This window comes from Nerophis ophidion, linkage group LG09 (genome assembly GCF_033978795.1).
Source record: "Nerophis ophidion isolate RoL-2023_Sa linkage group LG09, RoL_Noph_v1.0, whole genome shotgun sequence".
In the NCBI taxonomy this organism is placed as follows: domain Eukaryota; kingdom Metazoa; phylum Chordata; class Actinopteri; order Syngnathiformes; family Syngnathidae; genus Nerophis; species Nerophis ophidion.
Genome location: NC_084619.1, coordinates 76,636,735 through 76,653,224, shown reverse-complemented (window position 1 = coordinate 76,653,224; position 16,490 = coordinate 76,636,735). Strand labels below are relative to the sequence as shown.

The following is a 16,490-nucleotide window of genomic DNA, read 5'->3' as shown; positions in this document are numbered from 1 at the left end:
TAACTCCTAATAGTCGTCCTGACTAATGATATTTCTACATCATGGACATAACTCCTAATAGTCGTCCTGACTAATAATATTTCTACATCATGGACACAACTCCTAATAGTCGTCCTGACTAATGATATTTCTACATCATGGACATAACTCCTAATAGTCGTCCTGACTAATGATATTTCTACATCATGGACATAACTCCTAATAGTCGTCCTGACTAATGATATTTCTACATCATGGACATAACTCCTAATAGTCGTCCTGACTAATGATATTTCTAAATCATGGACATAACTCCTAATAGTCGTCCTGACTAATGATATTTCTAAATCATGGACATAACTCCTAATAGTCGTCCTGACTAATGATATTTCTACATCATGGACATAACTCCTAATAGTCGTCCTGACTAATGATATTTCTACATCATGGACATAACTCCTAATATTCGTCCTGACTAATGATATTTCTAAATCATGGACATAACTCCTAATAGTCGTCCTGACTAATGATATTTCTACATCATGGACATAACTCCTAATAGTCGTCCTGACTAATAATATTTCTACATCATGGACACAACTCCTAATAGTCGTCCTGACTAATGATATTTCTACATCATGGACATAACTCCTAATAGTCGTCCTGACTAATGATATTTCTACATCATGGACATAACTCCTAATAGTCGTCCTGACTAATGATATTTCTAAATCATGGACATAACTCCTAATAGTTGTCCTGACTAATGATATTTCTACATCATGGACATAACTCCTAATAGTCGTCCTGACTAATAATATTTCTAAATCATGGACATAACTCCTAATAGTCGTCCTGACTAATGATATTTCTAAATCATGGACATAACTCCTAATAGTCGTCCTGACTAATAATATTTCTACATCATGGACATAACTCCTAATAGTCGTCCTGACTAATGATATTTCTACATCATGGACATAACTCCTAATAGTCGTCCTGACTAATAATATTTCTACATCATGGACATAACTCCTAATAGTCGTCCTGACTAATGATATTTCTACATCATGGACATAACTCCTAATAGTCGTCCTGACTAATGATATTTCTAAATCATGGACATAACTCCTAATAGTCGTCCTGACTAATGATATTTCTACATCATGGACATAACTCCTAATAGTCGTCCTGACTAATGATATTTCTAAATCATGGACATAACTCCTAATAGTCGTCCTGACTAATGATATTTCTACATCATGGACATAACTCCTAATAGTCGTCCTGACTAATAATATTTCTACATCATGGACACAACTCCTAATAGTCGTCCTGACTAATGATATTTCTACATCATGGACATAACTCCTAATAGTCGTCCTGACTAATAATATTTTTACATCATGGACATAACTCCTAATAGTCGTCCTGACTAATGATATTTCTAAATCATGGACATAACTCCTAATAGTCGTCCTGACTAATGATATTTCTACATCATGGACATAACTCCTAATAGTCGTCCTGACTAATAATATTTCTACATCATGGACACAACTCCTAATAGTCGTCCTGACTAATGATATTTCTACATCATGGACATAACTCCTAATAGTCATCCTGACTAATAATATTTTTACATCATGGACATAACTCCTAATAGTCGTCCTGACTAATGATATTTCTAAATCATGGACATAACTCCTAATAGTCGTCCTGACTAATGATATTTCTACATCATGGACATAACTCCTAATAGTCGTCCTGACTAATGATATTTCTAAATCATGGACATAACTCCTAATAGTCGTCCTGACTAATGATATTTCTACATCATGGACATAACTCCTAATAGTCGTCCTGACTAATAATATTTCTACATCATGGACACAACTCCTAATAGTCGTCCTGACTAATGATATTTCTACATCATGGACATAACTCCTAATAGTCGTCCTGACTAATAATTTTTTACATCATGGACATAACTCCTAATAGTCGTCCTGACTAATGATATTTCTAAATCATGGACATAACTCCTAATAGTCGTCCTGACTAATGATATTTCTACATCATGGACATAACTCCTAATAGTCGTCCTGACTAATAATATTTCTACATCATGGACACAACTCCTAATAGTCGTCCTGACTAATGATATTTCTACATCATGGACATAACTCCTAATAGTCGTCCTGACTAATGATATTTCTACATCATGGACATAACTCCTAATAGTCGTCCTGACTAATAATATTTCTACATCAAGGACATAACTCCTAATAGTCGTCCTGACTAATGACATTTCTACATCATGGACATAACTCCTAATAGTCGTCCTGACTAATGATATTTCTACATCATGGACATAACTCCTAATAGTCGTCCTGACTAATAATATTTTTACATCATGGACATAACTCCTAATAGTCATTCAGACCACAAAACATCTGCTAAAGTGCTGTGTGAAGGTCAAACATGTTCTTATCGTTTTGTTCCTGATGAACTTTCACTGGCAGCAAGATTGTAATTGGACAACTTTGCAAAGTCCATTTATGCTGAAAAGACTTGACTGGTTGTCATTATGGGATGGAGGTCAGCAGACAGACCTTTTCATGTCCTCCATAAAGTACATATTAATAGTATACAACGTTTATGTAGACTTCAGTACATTTCCCAGTGTCTTTAAGTGTTTTTCATTGTATATTTAAGTTGATTTAATAGTATGTCAAGTATATTTAGGTATATTTGATAGTACATTAAGTATTTTATAGTAAAAAAATATATTTAAGTATATTTAATAGTATATGAAGTATATTTGATAGTAATTTAAGTATATAAAGTATATTTAAATATACTTAATAGTATATATAGTATATTTAAGTATATTTTATAGTATATCAAGTTTATTTGATAGAATATAATGAAGTATATTTAATATTATATATTGTATATTTAATAGTATATTTAAGTATATTTGATCATATCTAAATTATATCTACTAGTATATTTAAATATATTTAATAATATATAAAGTATATTTGATGGTATATCTAAATATATTTAATATCATATAAATTATATTTGAGTAGAAGTATTAGTACGTTTAAATAAATGTAATTGTATATAAAGTATATTTGGTAGTACATTTAAGTATATTTAACAATATCTAAAACATATTTAATGGTATATTTAAGTATATTTGATAATATATAAAGTATATCTAACAGTATATTTAATAGTATATACGTAAAATAATATCATATAAATTATATTTGAGTAGAAGTATTAGTACGTTTAAATAAATGTACTTGTATATAAAGTATATTTGGTAGTACATTTAAGTATATTTAACAATATCTAAAACATATTTAATGGTATATTTAAGTATATTTGATAATATATAAAGTATATCTAACAGTATATTTAATAGTATATACGTAAAATAATATCATATTTGAGTATAATTGATAGAATCTTATGTATATTTATAGTATATTAGCATATCTAATAAGTACAGTATATTATTAGTATATATAGTGTATTTAGTAGTATATTTGATAGTATATAAAGTATATTTAATAGCACAAAGTGTACTGAACAGTTTATTGAAGTAAATTGAATAGTATATTTAATAGTGTATAAAGTGTAGTTAGTAGTGTATAATGTACATTGAAAAGTACATCAAGTATATTGAGGGCACATTGCCACATTTCTATAAATCAATTAATAGTATATGAAGTATATTTGAATTATATTTGAAGTATTTTGAACAAACGTTTTGTCATTTACAGAACACATGCAATAAACAACAAATATAATAAACCTCACCTGAGGAAAGTACTAATTGTACAATTGTTTATACTTTTTTCTCAAAAATGGAAAAAGATGACATTATATGATGAATAATACAATAGTTGCATCATTCATATTTTTTTAAAATGGATGCCAACACACACACACACACACACACACACACACAGAGACACACGCACACACTCACACACACACAACACACACACACACTCACACACAACACACACAGAGACACACGTACACACACACGGAGACACACACACACACCCACAGAGACACACGCACACACACACACACACACAAAACACAACACACACACACACACACACACAGAGACACACGCACGCACACACTCACACACACACGGAGACACACGCACGCACACACACACACACAGACACACACACAGACACACACACAACACAACACACACACACACACACACAGAGACACACACACACACACACAGACACACACACACACACAACACAACACACACACACACACACACAGAGACACATGCACACACACACACACAACACACACACTCACACAGAGACACACACACACACACACACACACACACACATGGAGACACACGCACGCACACACACACAGAGACACATGCACACACACACACACACTCACACAGAGACACTAAAACAGACAACATGTTTACTTGACCCTCTTCCTGGGAAACTGATCAAGGAGCTCTTTGTATTATTAGGTCCATCAGTGCTAAATATTATAAACTTATCACTCTCTTCGGGCACTGTTCCCGTTGCATTCAAAAAAGCGGTTATTCATCCTCTTCTTAAAAGACCTAACCTCGATCCTGACCTCATGGTAAACTACCGACCGGTGTCTCACCTTCCCTTTATTTCAAAAATCCTTGAAAAAATTGTTGCGGAGCAGTTAAATGAACACTTAGCGTCTAACAATCTATGTGAAACCTTTCAATCCGGTTTCAGGGCAAATCACTCCACGGAGACAGCCCTCGCAAAAATGACTAATGATCTATTGCTAACGATGGATTCTGATGCGTCATCTATGTTGCTGCTCCTCGATCTTAGCGCTGCTTTCGATACCGTCGATCATAATATTTTATTAGAACGTATCAAAACACGAATTGGTATGTCAGACTTAGCCCTGTCTTGGTTTAACTCTTATCTTACTGATAGGATGCAGTGTGTCTCCCATAACAATGTGACCTCGGACTACGTTAAGGTAACGTGTGGAGTTCCCCAGGGTTCGGTCCTTGGCCCTGCACTCTTCAGCATCTACATGCTGCCGCTAGGTGACGTCATACGCAAATACGGTATTAGCTTTCACTGTTATGCTGATGACACCCAACTCTACATGCCCCTAAAGCTGACCAACACGCCGGATTGTAGTCAGCTGGAGGCGTGTCTTAATGAAATTAAACAATGGATGTCCGCTAACTTTTTGCAACTCAACGCCAAAAAAACGGAAATGCTGATTATCGGTCCTGCTAGACACCGAACTCTATTTAATAATACAACTCTAACATTTGACAACCAAACAATTAAACAAGGCGACACGGTAAAGAATCTGGGTATTATCTTCGACCCAACTCTCTCCTTTGAGGCACACATTAAAAGCGTTACTAAAACGGCCTTCTTTCATCTCCGTAATATCGCTAAAATTCGCTCCATTCTGTCCACTAAAGACGCTGAGATCATTATCCATGCGTTTGTTACGTCTCGCCTCGACTACTGTAACGTATTATTTTCGGGTCTCCCCATGTCTAGCATTAAAAGATTACAGTTGGTACAAAATGCGGCTGCTAGACTTTTGACAAGAACAAGAAAGTTTGATCACATTACGCCTGTACTGGCTCACCTGCACTGGCTTCCTGTGCACTTAAGATGTGACTTTAAGGTTTTACTACTTACGTATAAAATACTACACGGTCTAGCTCCATCTTATCTTGCCGATTGTATTGTACCATATGTCCCGGCAAGAAATCTGCGTTCAAAGGACTCCGGCTTATTAGTGATTCCCAAAGCCCAAAAAAAGTCTGCGGGCTATAGAGCATTTTCCGTTCGGGCTCCAGTACTCTGGAATGCCCTCCCGGTAACAGTTCGCGATGCCACCTCAGTAGAAGCATTAAGTCTCACCTTAAAACTCATTTGTATACTCTAGCCTTTAAATAGACTCCCTTTTTAGACCAGTTGATCTGCCGTTTCTTTTCTTTTTCTTCTATGTCCCACTCTCCCGTGTGGAGGGGGTCCGGTCCGATCCGGTGGCCATGTACTGCTCGCCTGTGTATCGGCTGGGGACATCTCTGCGCTGCTGGTCCGCCTACGCTTGGGATGGTTTCCTGCTGGCTCCGCTGTGAACGGGACTCTCGCTGCTGTGTCTTGGATCCTCTTTGGACTGGACTCTCGCGACTGTGTTGTATCCATTGTGGATTGAACTTTCACAGTATCATGTTAGACCCGCTCGACATCCATTGCTTTCCTCCTCTCTAAGGTTCTCATAGTCATCATTGTCACCGACGTCCCACTGGGTCATTATTGTCACCAATGTCCCACTGGGTGTGAGTTTTCCTACCGAGGATGTCGTGGTGGTTTGTGCAGCCCTTTGAGACACTAGTGATTTAGGGCTATATAAGTAAACATTGATTGATTGATTGACACACACACACACACACACACAGACACACACACACACACAACACACACACACACACACACACACAGAGACACATGCACACACACACACACAACACACACAGACACACACACACACACACACACACATGGAGACACCCGCACGCACACACACTCCTGCGAAGGAGATCTTCCAGTCGCTGAGTCCGACTCGGTGTCTCAATCTGGTTGTTCAGACGGATCATTTATCCCGACTTGTAGTTTTGTCTGTGTGGTATTTTTGATGCACTCCCTTTGAGTGCACTTTTTTGTTCTGCCACCTACTTTTATTTTGAATTTTAGTCCCTGCTTTGAAGTCTTACTTCCAAACACAAATCAATAAAATAGTATTTTTGATCTTTTTTTGATCTTATTTGTCCTCATGTTGTCTCCTGCTAAATGTCCCAAACATGAATTATGATGGCGTGTATTCAAGATATTACAATAATTGTACATGCTACTTTTAACCCGTGTTAGCCGTGGTGATAGAGACCACAAAAATGTCCCCGCAGAGAAAAGTACTCTGATTACATTTCTTTTCTTTTTTCACCCCGTATCGCAACCACTGATATCACAACTTGCTGGGATTGGAACTGTTTTGTCCTCTTTTTTATAGTATCGATGGTCTCATATATGTCATATAGTATATTGTTTATGATGTCATGAAGATGATATATGATCTAGTATATATGATGTAATATACATGATATATTATAGAGTGTATATGATGTAATATACATAATATATGATATATTTAATATGATGTAATATGTATGATATATGATATAGTATATAAGATGTAAGAAAGATGATATATTATATAGTATATATGATGTAATATATATATATATGATATAAACACATGGACATAACCATTGAAAGACAAACATCAGGACCAGGAAGTGTTTGTGTGTGTGTGTGTGTGTGCGCGTGTGTGTGTGTGTGTGTGTGTGTGTGTGCGTGTGTGTGCGTGTGTGTGTGTGTGTGTGTGTGTGTGTGTGTGTGTGTGTGGTCCTTCCCCCATCTGCCTCATCAGCCTAAAGTCAATCAAGCAAATGGAAATGAATAAATTAATTCAACAGCTAACAATTAAGGGAGGGGGAGGAGCTAAGTGACGCTGATTTACACTTAAACACTTCTTGACTTCAAACACACACACACACACAAACACACACACACACACTTATACACCAAGACACACAAACACACAGTTACATACACACAGACAAACACACACGCATATACACACCCCATACACAAACACACACACACATTTGCAGAAAAACACAGTTACATACATACACAAACAAACACACTGTGATATACACTCTCACAAAAACTCACACACACACACAAACACACAGTTACACATCCACAGACAAACGCACACATGCAAACACACAGTTACACCAACACATGCGAACACACACACACAGTTATTTACACACTCACAAATACACACATACACACCTATACACAGACACACACACAAACACACAGTTACACCAGCACAGACAAACACATATATGTGAACACACACACACATTTACATACACACATAAACACACACACACACCTATACACAAAGATACAAACACAGACACACACACACAAACACAGTTGCATAAACACAGAGACAAACGCACATATGCACGCATACACACGCACACACACACACACACACACACACACACACAGTTACACATCCACAGACAAACGCACACATGCAAACACACAGTTACACCAACACATGCGAACACACACACACAGTTATTTACACACTCACAAATACACACATACACACCTATACACAGACACACACACAAACACACAGTTACACCAGCACAGACAAACACATATATGTGAACACACACACACATTTACATACACACATAAACACACACACACACCTATACACAAAGATACAAACACAGACACACACACACACACACACAAACACAGTTGCATAAACACAGAGACAAACGCACATATGCACGCATACACACGCACACACACACACACACACACACACACGCACACACACACACGCACACACACACACACACACACACGCACGCACACATGTTTGCAGAAGTTATGTATTTATGTACTTGTGGAGTCCATCCAAGTACTTACAGTATTTTGACAACTACTTACCGTATTTTTATATGTACTTCCAGTACTTTTACGAGCAGTTACAGTATTTTACTAATACTTATTGTATTTTTATAAGTACTTACAGTACTTTTACAAGCACTTACAGTATTTTGACAAGTACTTACGATATTTTGACTAGTACAGTACTTACAGTATTTTGACAAGTACCTACAGTATTTTGACCAGTATTTAGAGTATTTTGACAGGTACTTACAGTGTTTTGACAAGCACTTATAGTATTTTGACAAGTACTTGGAGTATATTGACCAGTACTTACAGTATTTTGACCAGTATTTAGAGTATTTTGACAGGTACTTACAGTGTTTTGACAAGCACTTATAGTATTTTGACAAGTACTTGGAGTATATTGACCAGTACTTACAGTATTTTGACCAGTATTTAGAGTATTTTGACAGGTACTTACAGTGTTTTGACAAGCACTTATAGTATTTTGACAAGTACTTGGAGTATATTGACCAGTACTTACAGTATTTTGACCAGTATTTAGAGTATTTTGACAGGTACTTACAGTGTTTTGACAAGCACTTATAGTATTTTGACAAGTACTTGGAGTATATTGACCAGTACTTACAGTATTTTGACCAGTATTTAGAGTATTTTGACAGGTACTTACAGTGTTTTGACAAGCACTTATAGTATTATGACAAGTACTTGGAGTATATTGACAAGTACCTACAGTATTTTGACCAGTATTTACAGTATTTGAATAAGTACTTACAGTATTTTGACAAAGACTTGGAGTATTTTGACAAGTAGATATTGTGATCAGTACTTACAGTATTTTGAGAAGTAGATATTGTGATCAGTACTTACAGTATTTTGAGAAGTAGATATTGTGATCAGTACTTGGAGTATTTTGAGAAGTAGATATTGTGATCAGTACTTACAGTATTTTGAGAAGTAGATATTGTGATCAGTACTTGGAGTATTTTGAGAAGTAGATATTGTGATCAGTACTTGGAGTATTTTGAGAAGTAGATATTGTGATCAGTACTTGGAGTATTTTGAGAAGTAGATATTGTGATCAGTACTTGGAGTATTTTGAGAAGTAGATATTGTGATCAGTACTTACAGTATTTTGAGAAGTAGATATTGTGATCAGTACTTACAGTATTTTGAGAAGTAGATATTGTGATCAGTACTTACAGTATTTTGAGAAGTAGATATTGTGATCAGTACTTACAGTATTTTGAGAAGTAGATATTGTGATCAGTACTTGGAGTATTTTGAGAAGTAGATATTGTGATCAGTACTTACAGTATTTTGAGAAGTAGATATTGTGATCAGTACTTGGAGTATTTTGAGAAGTAGATATTGTGATCAGTACTTACAGTATTTTGAGAAGTAGATATTGTGATCAGTACTTGGAGTATTTTGAGAAGTAGATATTGTGATCAGTACTTGGAGTATTTTGAGAAGTAGATATTGTGATCAGTACTTGGAGTATTTTGAGAAGTAGATATTGTGATCAGTACTTGGAGTATTTTGAGAAGTAGATATTGTGATCAGTACTTACAGTATTTTGAGAAGTAGATATTGTGATCAGTACTTACAGTATTTTGAGAAGTAGATATTGTGATCAGTACTTGGAGTATTTTGAGAAGTAGATATTGTGATCAGTACTTGGAGTATTTTGAGAAGTAGATATTGTGATCAGTACTTGGAGTATTTTGAGAAGTAGATATTGTGATCAGTACTTACAGTATTTTGAGAAGTAGATATTGTGATCAGTACTTACAGTATTTTGAGAAGTAGATATTGTGATCAGTACTTGGAGTATTTTGAGAAGTAGATATTGTGATCAGTACTTACAGTATTTTGAGAAGTAGATATTGTGATCAGTACTTGGAGTATTTTGAGAAGTAGATATTGTGATCAGTACTTGGAGTATTTTGAGAAGTAGATATTGTGATCAGTACTTGGAGTATTTTGAGAAGTAGATATTGTGATCAGTACTTACAGTATTTTGAGAAGTAGATATTGTGATCAGTACTTACAGTATTTTGAGAAGTAGATATTGTGATCAGTACTTGGAGTATTTTGAGAAGTAGATATTGTGATCAGTACTTACAGTATTTTGAGAAGTAGATATTGTGATCAGTACTTGGAGTATTTTGAGAAGTAGATATTGTGATCAGTACTTGGAGTATTTTGAGAAGTAGATATTGTGATCAGTACTTGGAGTATTTTGAGAAGTAGATATTGTGATCAGTACTTACAGTATTTTGAGAAGTAGATATTGTGATCAGTACTTACAGTATTTTGAGAAGTAGATATTGTGATCAGTACTTACAGTATTTTGAGAAGTAGATATTGTGATCAGTACTTACAGTATTTTGAGAAGTAGATATTGTGATCAGTACTTGGAGTATTTTGAGAAGTAGATATTGTGATCAGTACTTACAGTATTTTGAGAAGTAGATATTGTGATCAGTACTTACAGTATTTTGAGAAGTAGATATTGTGATCAGTACTTACAGTATTTTGAGAAGTAGATATTGTGATCAGTACTTACAGTATTTTGAGAAGTAGATATTGTGATCAGTACTTACAGTATTTTGAGAAGTAGATATTGTGATCAGTACTTACAGTATTTTGAGAAGTAGATATTGTGATCAGTACTTGGAGTATTTTGAGAAGTAGATATTGTGATCAGTACTTGGAGTATTTTGAGAAGTAGATATTGTGATCAGTACTTACAGTATTTTGAGAAGTAGATATTGTGATCAGTACTTACAGTATTTTGAGAAGTAGATATTGTGATCAGTACTTACAGTATTTTGAGAAGTAGATATTGTGATCAGTACTTACAGTATTTTGAGAAGTAGATATTGTGATCAGTACTTACAGTATTTTGAGAAGTAGATATTGTGATCAGTACTTGGAGTATTTTGAGAAGTAGATATTGTGATCAGTACTTACAGTATTTTGAGAAGTAGATATTGTGATCAGTACTTACAGTATTTTGAGAAGTAGATATTGTGATCAGTACTTACAGTATTTTGAGAAGTAGATATTGTGATCAGTACTTACAGTATTTTGAGAAGTAGATATTGTGATCAGTACTTACAGTATTTTGAGAAGTAGATATTGTGATCAGTACTTGGAGTATTTTGAGAAGTAGATATTGTGATCAGTACTTGGAGTATTTTGAGAAGTAGATATTGTGATCAGTACTTACAGTATTTTGAGAAGTAGATATTGTGATCAGTACTTACAGTATTTTGAGAAGTAGATATTGTGATCAGTACTTACAGTATTTTGAGAAGTAGATATTGTGATCAGTACTTACAGTATTTTGAGAAGTAGATATTGTGATCAGTACTTACAGTATTTTGAGAAGTAGATATTGTGATCAGTACTTACAGTATTTTGAGAAGTAGATATTGTGATCAGTACTTACAGTATTTTGAGAAGTAGATATTGTGATCAGTACTTGGAGTATTTTGAGAAGTAGATATTGTGATCAGTACTTACAGTATTTTGAGAAGTAGATATTGTGATCAGTACTTACAGTATTTTGAGAAGTAGATATTGTGATCAGTACTTACAGTATTTTGAGAAGTAGATATTGTGATCAGTACTTACAGTATTTTGAGAAGTAGATATTGTGATCAGTACTTGGAGTATTTTGAGAAGTAGATATTGTGATCAGTACTTACAGTATTTTGAGAAGTAGATATTGTGATCAGTACTTGGAGTATTTTGAGAAGTAGATATTGTGATCAGTACTTGGAGTATTTTGAGAAGTAGATATTGTGATCAGTACTTGGAGTATTTTGAGAAGTAGATATTGTGATCAGTACTTACAGTATTTTGAGAAGTAGATATTGTGATCAGTACTTACAGTATTTTGAGAAGTAGATATTGTGATCAGTACTTACAGTATTTTGAGAAGTAGATATTGTGATCAGTACTTACAGTATTTTGAGAAGTAGATATTGTGATCAGTACTTGGAGTATTTTGAGAAGTAGATATTGTGATCAGTACTTACAGTATTTTGAGAAGTAGATATTGTGATCAGTACTTACAGTATTTTGAGAAGTAGATATTGTGATCAGTACTTACAGTATTTTGAGAAGTAGATATTGTGATCAGTACTTACAGTATTTTGAGAAGTAGATATTGTGATCAGTACTTACAGTATTTTGAGAAGTAGATATTGTGATCAGTACTTACAGTATTTTGAGAAGTAGATATTGTGATCAGTACTTACAGTATTTTGAGAAGTAGATATTGTGATCAGTACTTACAGTATTTTGAGAAGTAGATATTGTGATCAGTACTTACAGTATTTTGAGAAGTAGATATTGTGATCAGTACTTACAGTATTTTTAGGGCGGCCTTCTCCTATTGGTCCTCGGAAAACTCCTTTGATGTTCCTGAGCTGTCCGTCACGCAGGTGGGTGGAGCTTATGACGATGTAGTAGCACGCCATTGGTTGCTCGCCAGTCGCCACACTTTGTGGAGTTGACACTATCGTCTTTTTTAACTTGGGATTTCTCTTCTTCTTTCCCTCTTTTTCTCCTTCAGCTCACCAAAACCTTTTCTCTTTCTTCGTCAACGTCACCAAAATAACCTTCTGTCAAACTCCCACCTTCTTCTTCTTCTTCTTTTTCTTCTTCTCCTCTTCCCGCTTCTTCTTCTTCTGCTCCTCTTCCCGCTTCTTCTTCTTCTTCTTCTTCTCCTCCTGTGGCGCCGAGAAGAAGCGGATGTGTAAGCAGGACTCCTCTCTCTTCTCTCCTCTCTCCTCCTGTGTGCTGATGGTGAGCTCCTCGCTTGGCTCCTCACTTTCCCGCGGTCACCATCTGCCCTTTTAACGCTCTCTCTCTCTCTCTCTCTCTCTCTCTCTCTCTCTCTCTCTCCGGCCCAGCTGGCATCCTCCTCCCCTCAGCCGAAGAAGAGAGTCGCCACCTGCCGGCGGGCCGTGGAAGGACAGGCAAGACCAGCTCCGGCTGATCGCTATGTCTTCGTGCTCTTTCTTGCTCAAGGGCACTTCCTCAAACATTCAGAAGAATGAAGTCGTCATATTTGATGGCAGTTCCAAATTGTAAAGGTCCGATCAATAATCGATAATAAGGTCGGATCAATAATGAGGTTGGATCAATAATCAATAATAAGGTCGGGTCAATAATCATAATGAGGTCAGATCAATAATCAATAATAGTCGGATTAATATTCAGTAAGAGGGTCATATCAATAATCAATAATAAGGTCAGATCAATATAAGAAGTGATGTATGTCACATTGATTTTTCACTAACACTAATTAAAACTTTACTTTCATTCTCTCTTAATGAACTTTTAATTCTTCTTCTTAGCCCTTCACTGACCTACTGACTGCCATTAATGACTCATTCTAATTAATAACTCTTTGTGATCAATAGCTCAATGTCATTTATAACTCATTGGATTGATAAGTAATTGTATTTTTAGATATTATTGACCTAAATGTCATAAATAGGGCTTCACGGTGGCAGAGGGGTTAGTGCGTCTGCCTCACAATACCAAGGTCCTGTAGTCCTGGGTTCAATCCCGGGCTCGGGATCTTTCTGTGTGGAGTTTGCATGTTCTCCCCGTGACTGCGTGGGTTCTACTCCGGGTTCTACGGCTTCCTCATACTTCCAAAGACATGCACCTGGGGATAGGCCCCTCCCACCTCCAAAGACATGCACCTGGGGATAGGCCCCTCCCACCTCCAAAGACATGCACCTGGGGATAGGCCCCTCCCACCTCCAAAGACATGCACCTGGGGATAGGCCCCTCCCACCTCCAAAGACATGCACCTGGGGATAGGTTGATTGGCAACACTAGTGTGTGAATGTTGTCTGTCTATCTGTGTTGGTCCTAAGATGATCGAGGTGGTGATTTGTCCAGGGTGTACCCCGCCTTCCACCTGATTGTTGCTGAGATAGGCACCAGCGCCCCCTGCAACCCTAAAGGGAATAAGTGGTAGAAAATAGATGGATGGATGTCATAAATAACTAATTGTAATTAATAACTAATTGTGATCAAATTTAAATATCATTAATAACTATAAGTCATTAGTAACTCATTATAAATAATAACTACATGTCATTACTAATTAATTGTAATTAATTATTAATTGTGATAATAACTTAATATCATTTAGAATTAGATGTAATTATTAACTCATTGTAATTAAAAACTAAAAGTCATTAACTACTTGTAATGAATAACTAATTGTAATTAATAGTTAAATGTCATTCATAACTAATTATCATTGATAAATAATTGTGATACTAAATATCATTATTACCTCATTATAATGAATAACTAATTGCATCTAATAACTCATTTTAATCAATAACTAAATTTCATTAATAACTAATTGTAATCAATGACTTATTGTATTAATAACTAATTGTGATGAATATCTTAATGTCATTAAAAACGAATTTTAATTAATAAGTCATTGTAATTAATGACTAATTGTGGTAAAAGTAAATATCATTAATAACTAGATGTATTTATTAACTAACAATCATTTATAACAAAATGTCATTAATAACTAATTGTATTAATTATTCATGGTGATAATAACTTATCATTAATAACTAGATAGAATTATTAACTGATTATAATAATTAACTAAATGTCATTAATAAGTAAATGTCATTAATAACTAATTGTAATTAATAACTAATTGTGATGGATATCTAAATGTCATTGATAAGTAATTGTATTTAATAACTAATTGTAAATAACTGAATGTCATTAATAAGGCATTGTAATTAATAGCTAATTGTGATAAAAAGTAAATATAATTAATCAACTAAATGTAATTATTATATTACAATGATTAATAACTAAATTTCATTAATAACTAATTGTAAATAATTATTAATTGTAATAAATAACTAAATGTCATTAATAACTAATTGTAAATAATTATTAATTGTAATTAATAACTAAATGTCATTAATGACTAATTTTAATGAATAATTAAATGTCATTAATAACTAATTGTGATGGCGGGGGTTGCCCACATATGCAGTCCTCTCCAAGGTTTCTCATAGTCATCATGGTCGGCGTCCCACTAGGGTGAGTTTTTCCTTGCCCTTATGTGGGCCCTACCGAAAATGTTGTGGTTTGTGCAGCCCTTTGAGACACTGATTATTTAGGGCTATACAAATAAACATTGATCGATTGATTGTTAAATATACTAAAAATATAATATATACAAATATTACATAAGTAATAATAAATATATAATATAATAAATACATTTAAGTAAATAAATCAAAGTATATTTAATATTATTATATATTAAATTATATATTATATATATTATTAGTATATTTAATATGTTATAAAATAATGTTAAATATACCCATAATGTAATTATTATATACTATACAGTAATATCAAATAAATAAATGATAAATGGGTTGTACTTGTATAGCGCGTTTCTACCTTCAAGGTACTCAAAGCGCTTTGACACTACTTACACATGCAAGGTGCTAACCTGCACCCATCAGGAGCAAGGGTGAAGTGTCACAACAGGTGTGACTAGGTTGGTACTAGGTGGGGATTGAACCAGGGACCCTCGGGTTGTGCACGGCCACTCTACCACTGCGCCACACCGTCCCTATATATATATATATACATATATATATATATATGCATATATATATATATATATATATATATATATATATATATATATATATATATATATATATATATATATTATATATTATAATATTATTTTATGTGTTATGTATTATAATAAAATTATTATACATTATTAGTATATTTAATATTATTATATATTATATTAAATATACTAATAATATAGTGTCTGATCATATTAAA

The 16,490-nt window shown here is 34.5% G+C and overlaps 1 protein-coding gene across 1 annotated transcript in view; it reads right to left on the bottom strand.

Annotated features, from left to right (window-relative positions):
- LOC133559746 (uncharacterized) overlaps window positions 1-13,580 on the bottom strand; it is an 80,762-nt gene extending 67,182 nt beyond the window's left edge. The window contains exon 1 of the mRNA XM_061911813.1: window positions 12,980-13,580. Within this exon, the coding sequence (XP_061767797.1) occupies window positions 12,980-13,090 (111 nt within the window). The 5' untranslated portion in view covers window positions 13,091-13,580. The remainder of the gene's footprint in view (window positions 1-12,979) is intronic.
- Window positions 13,581-16,490: the final 2,910 nt, after the last annotated feature.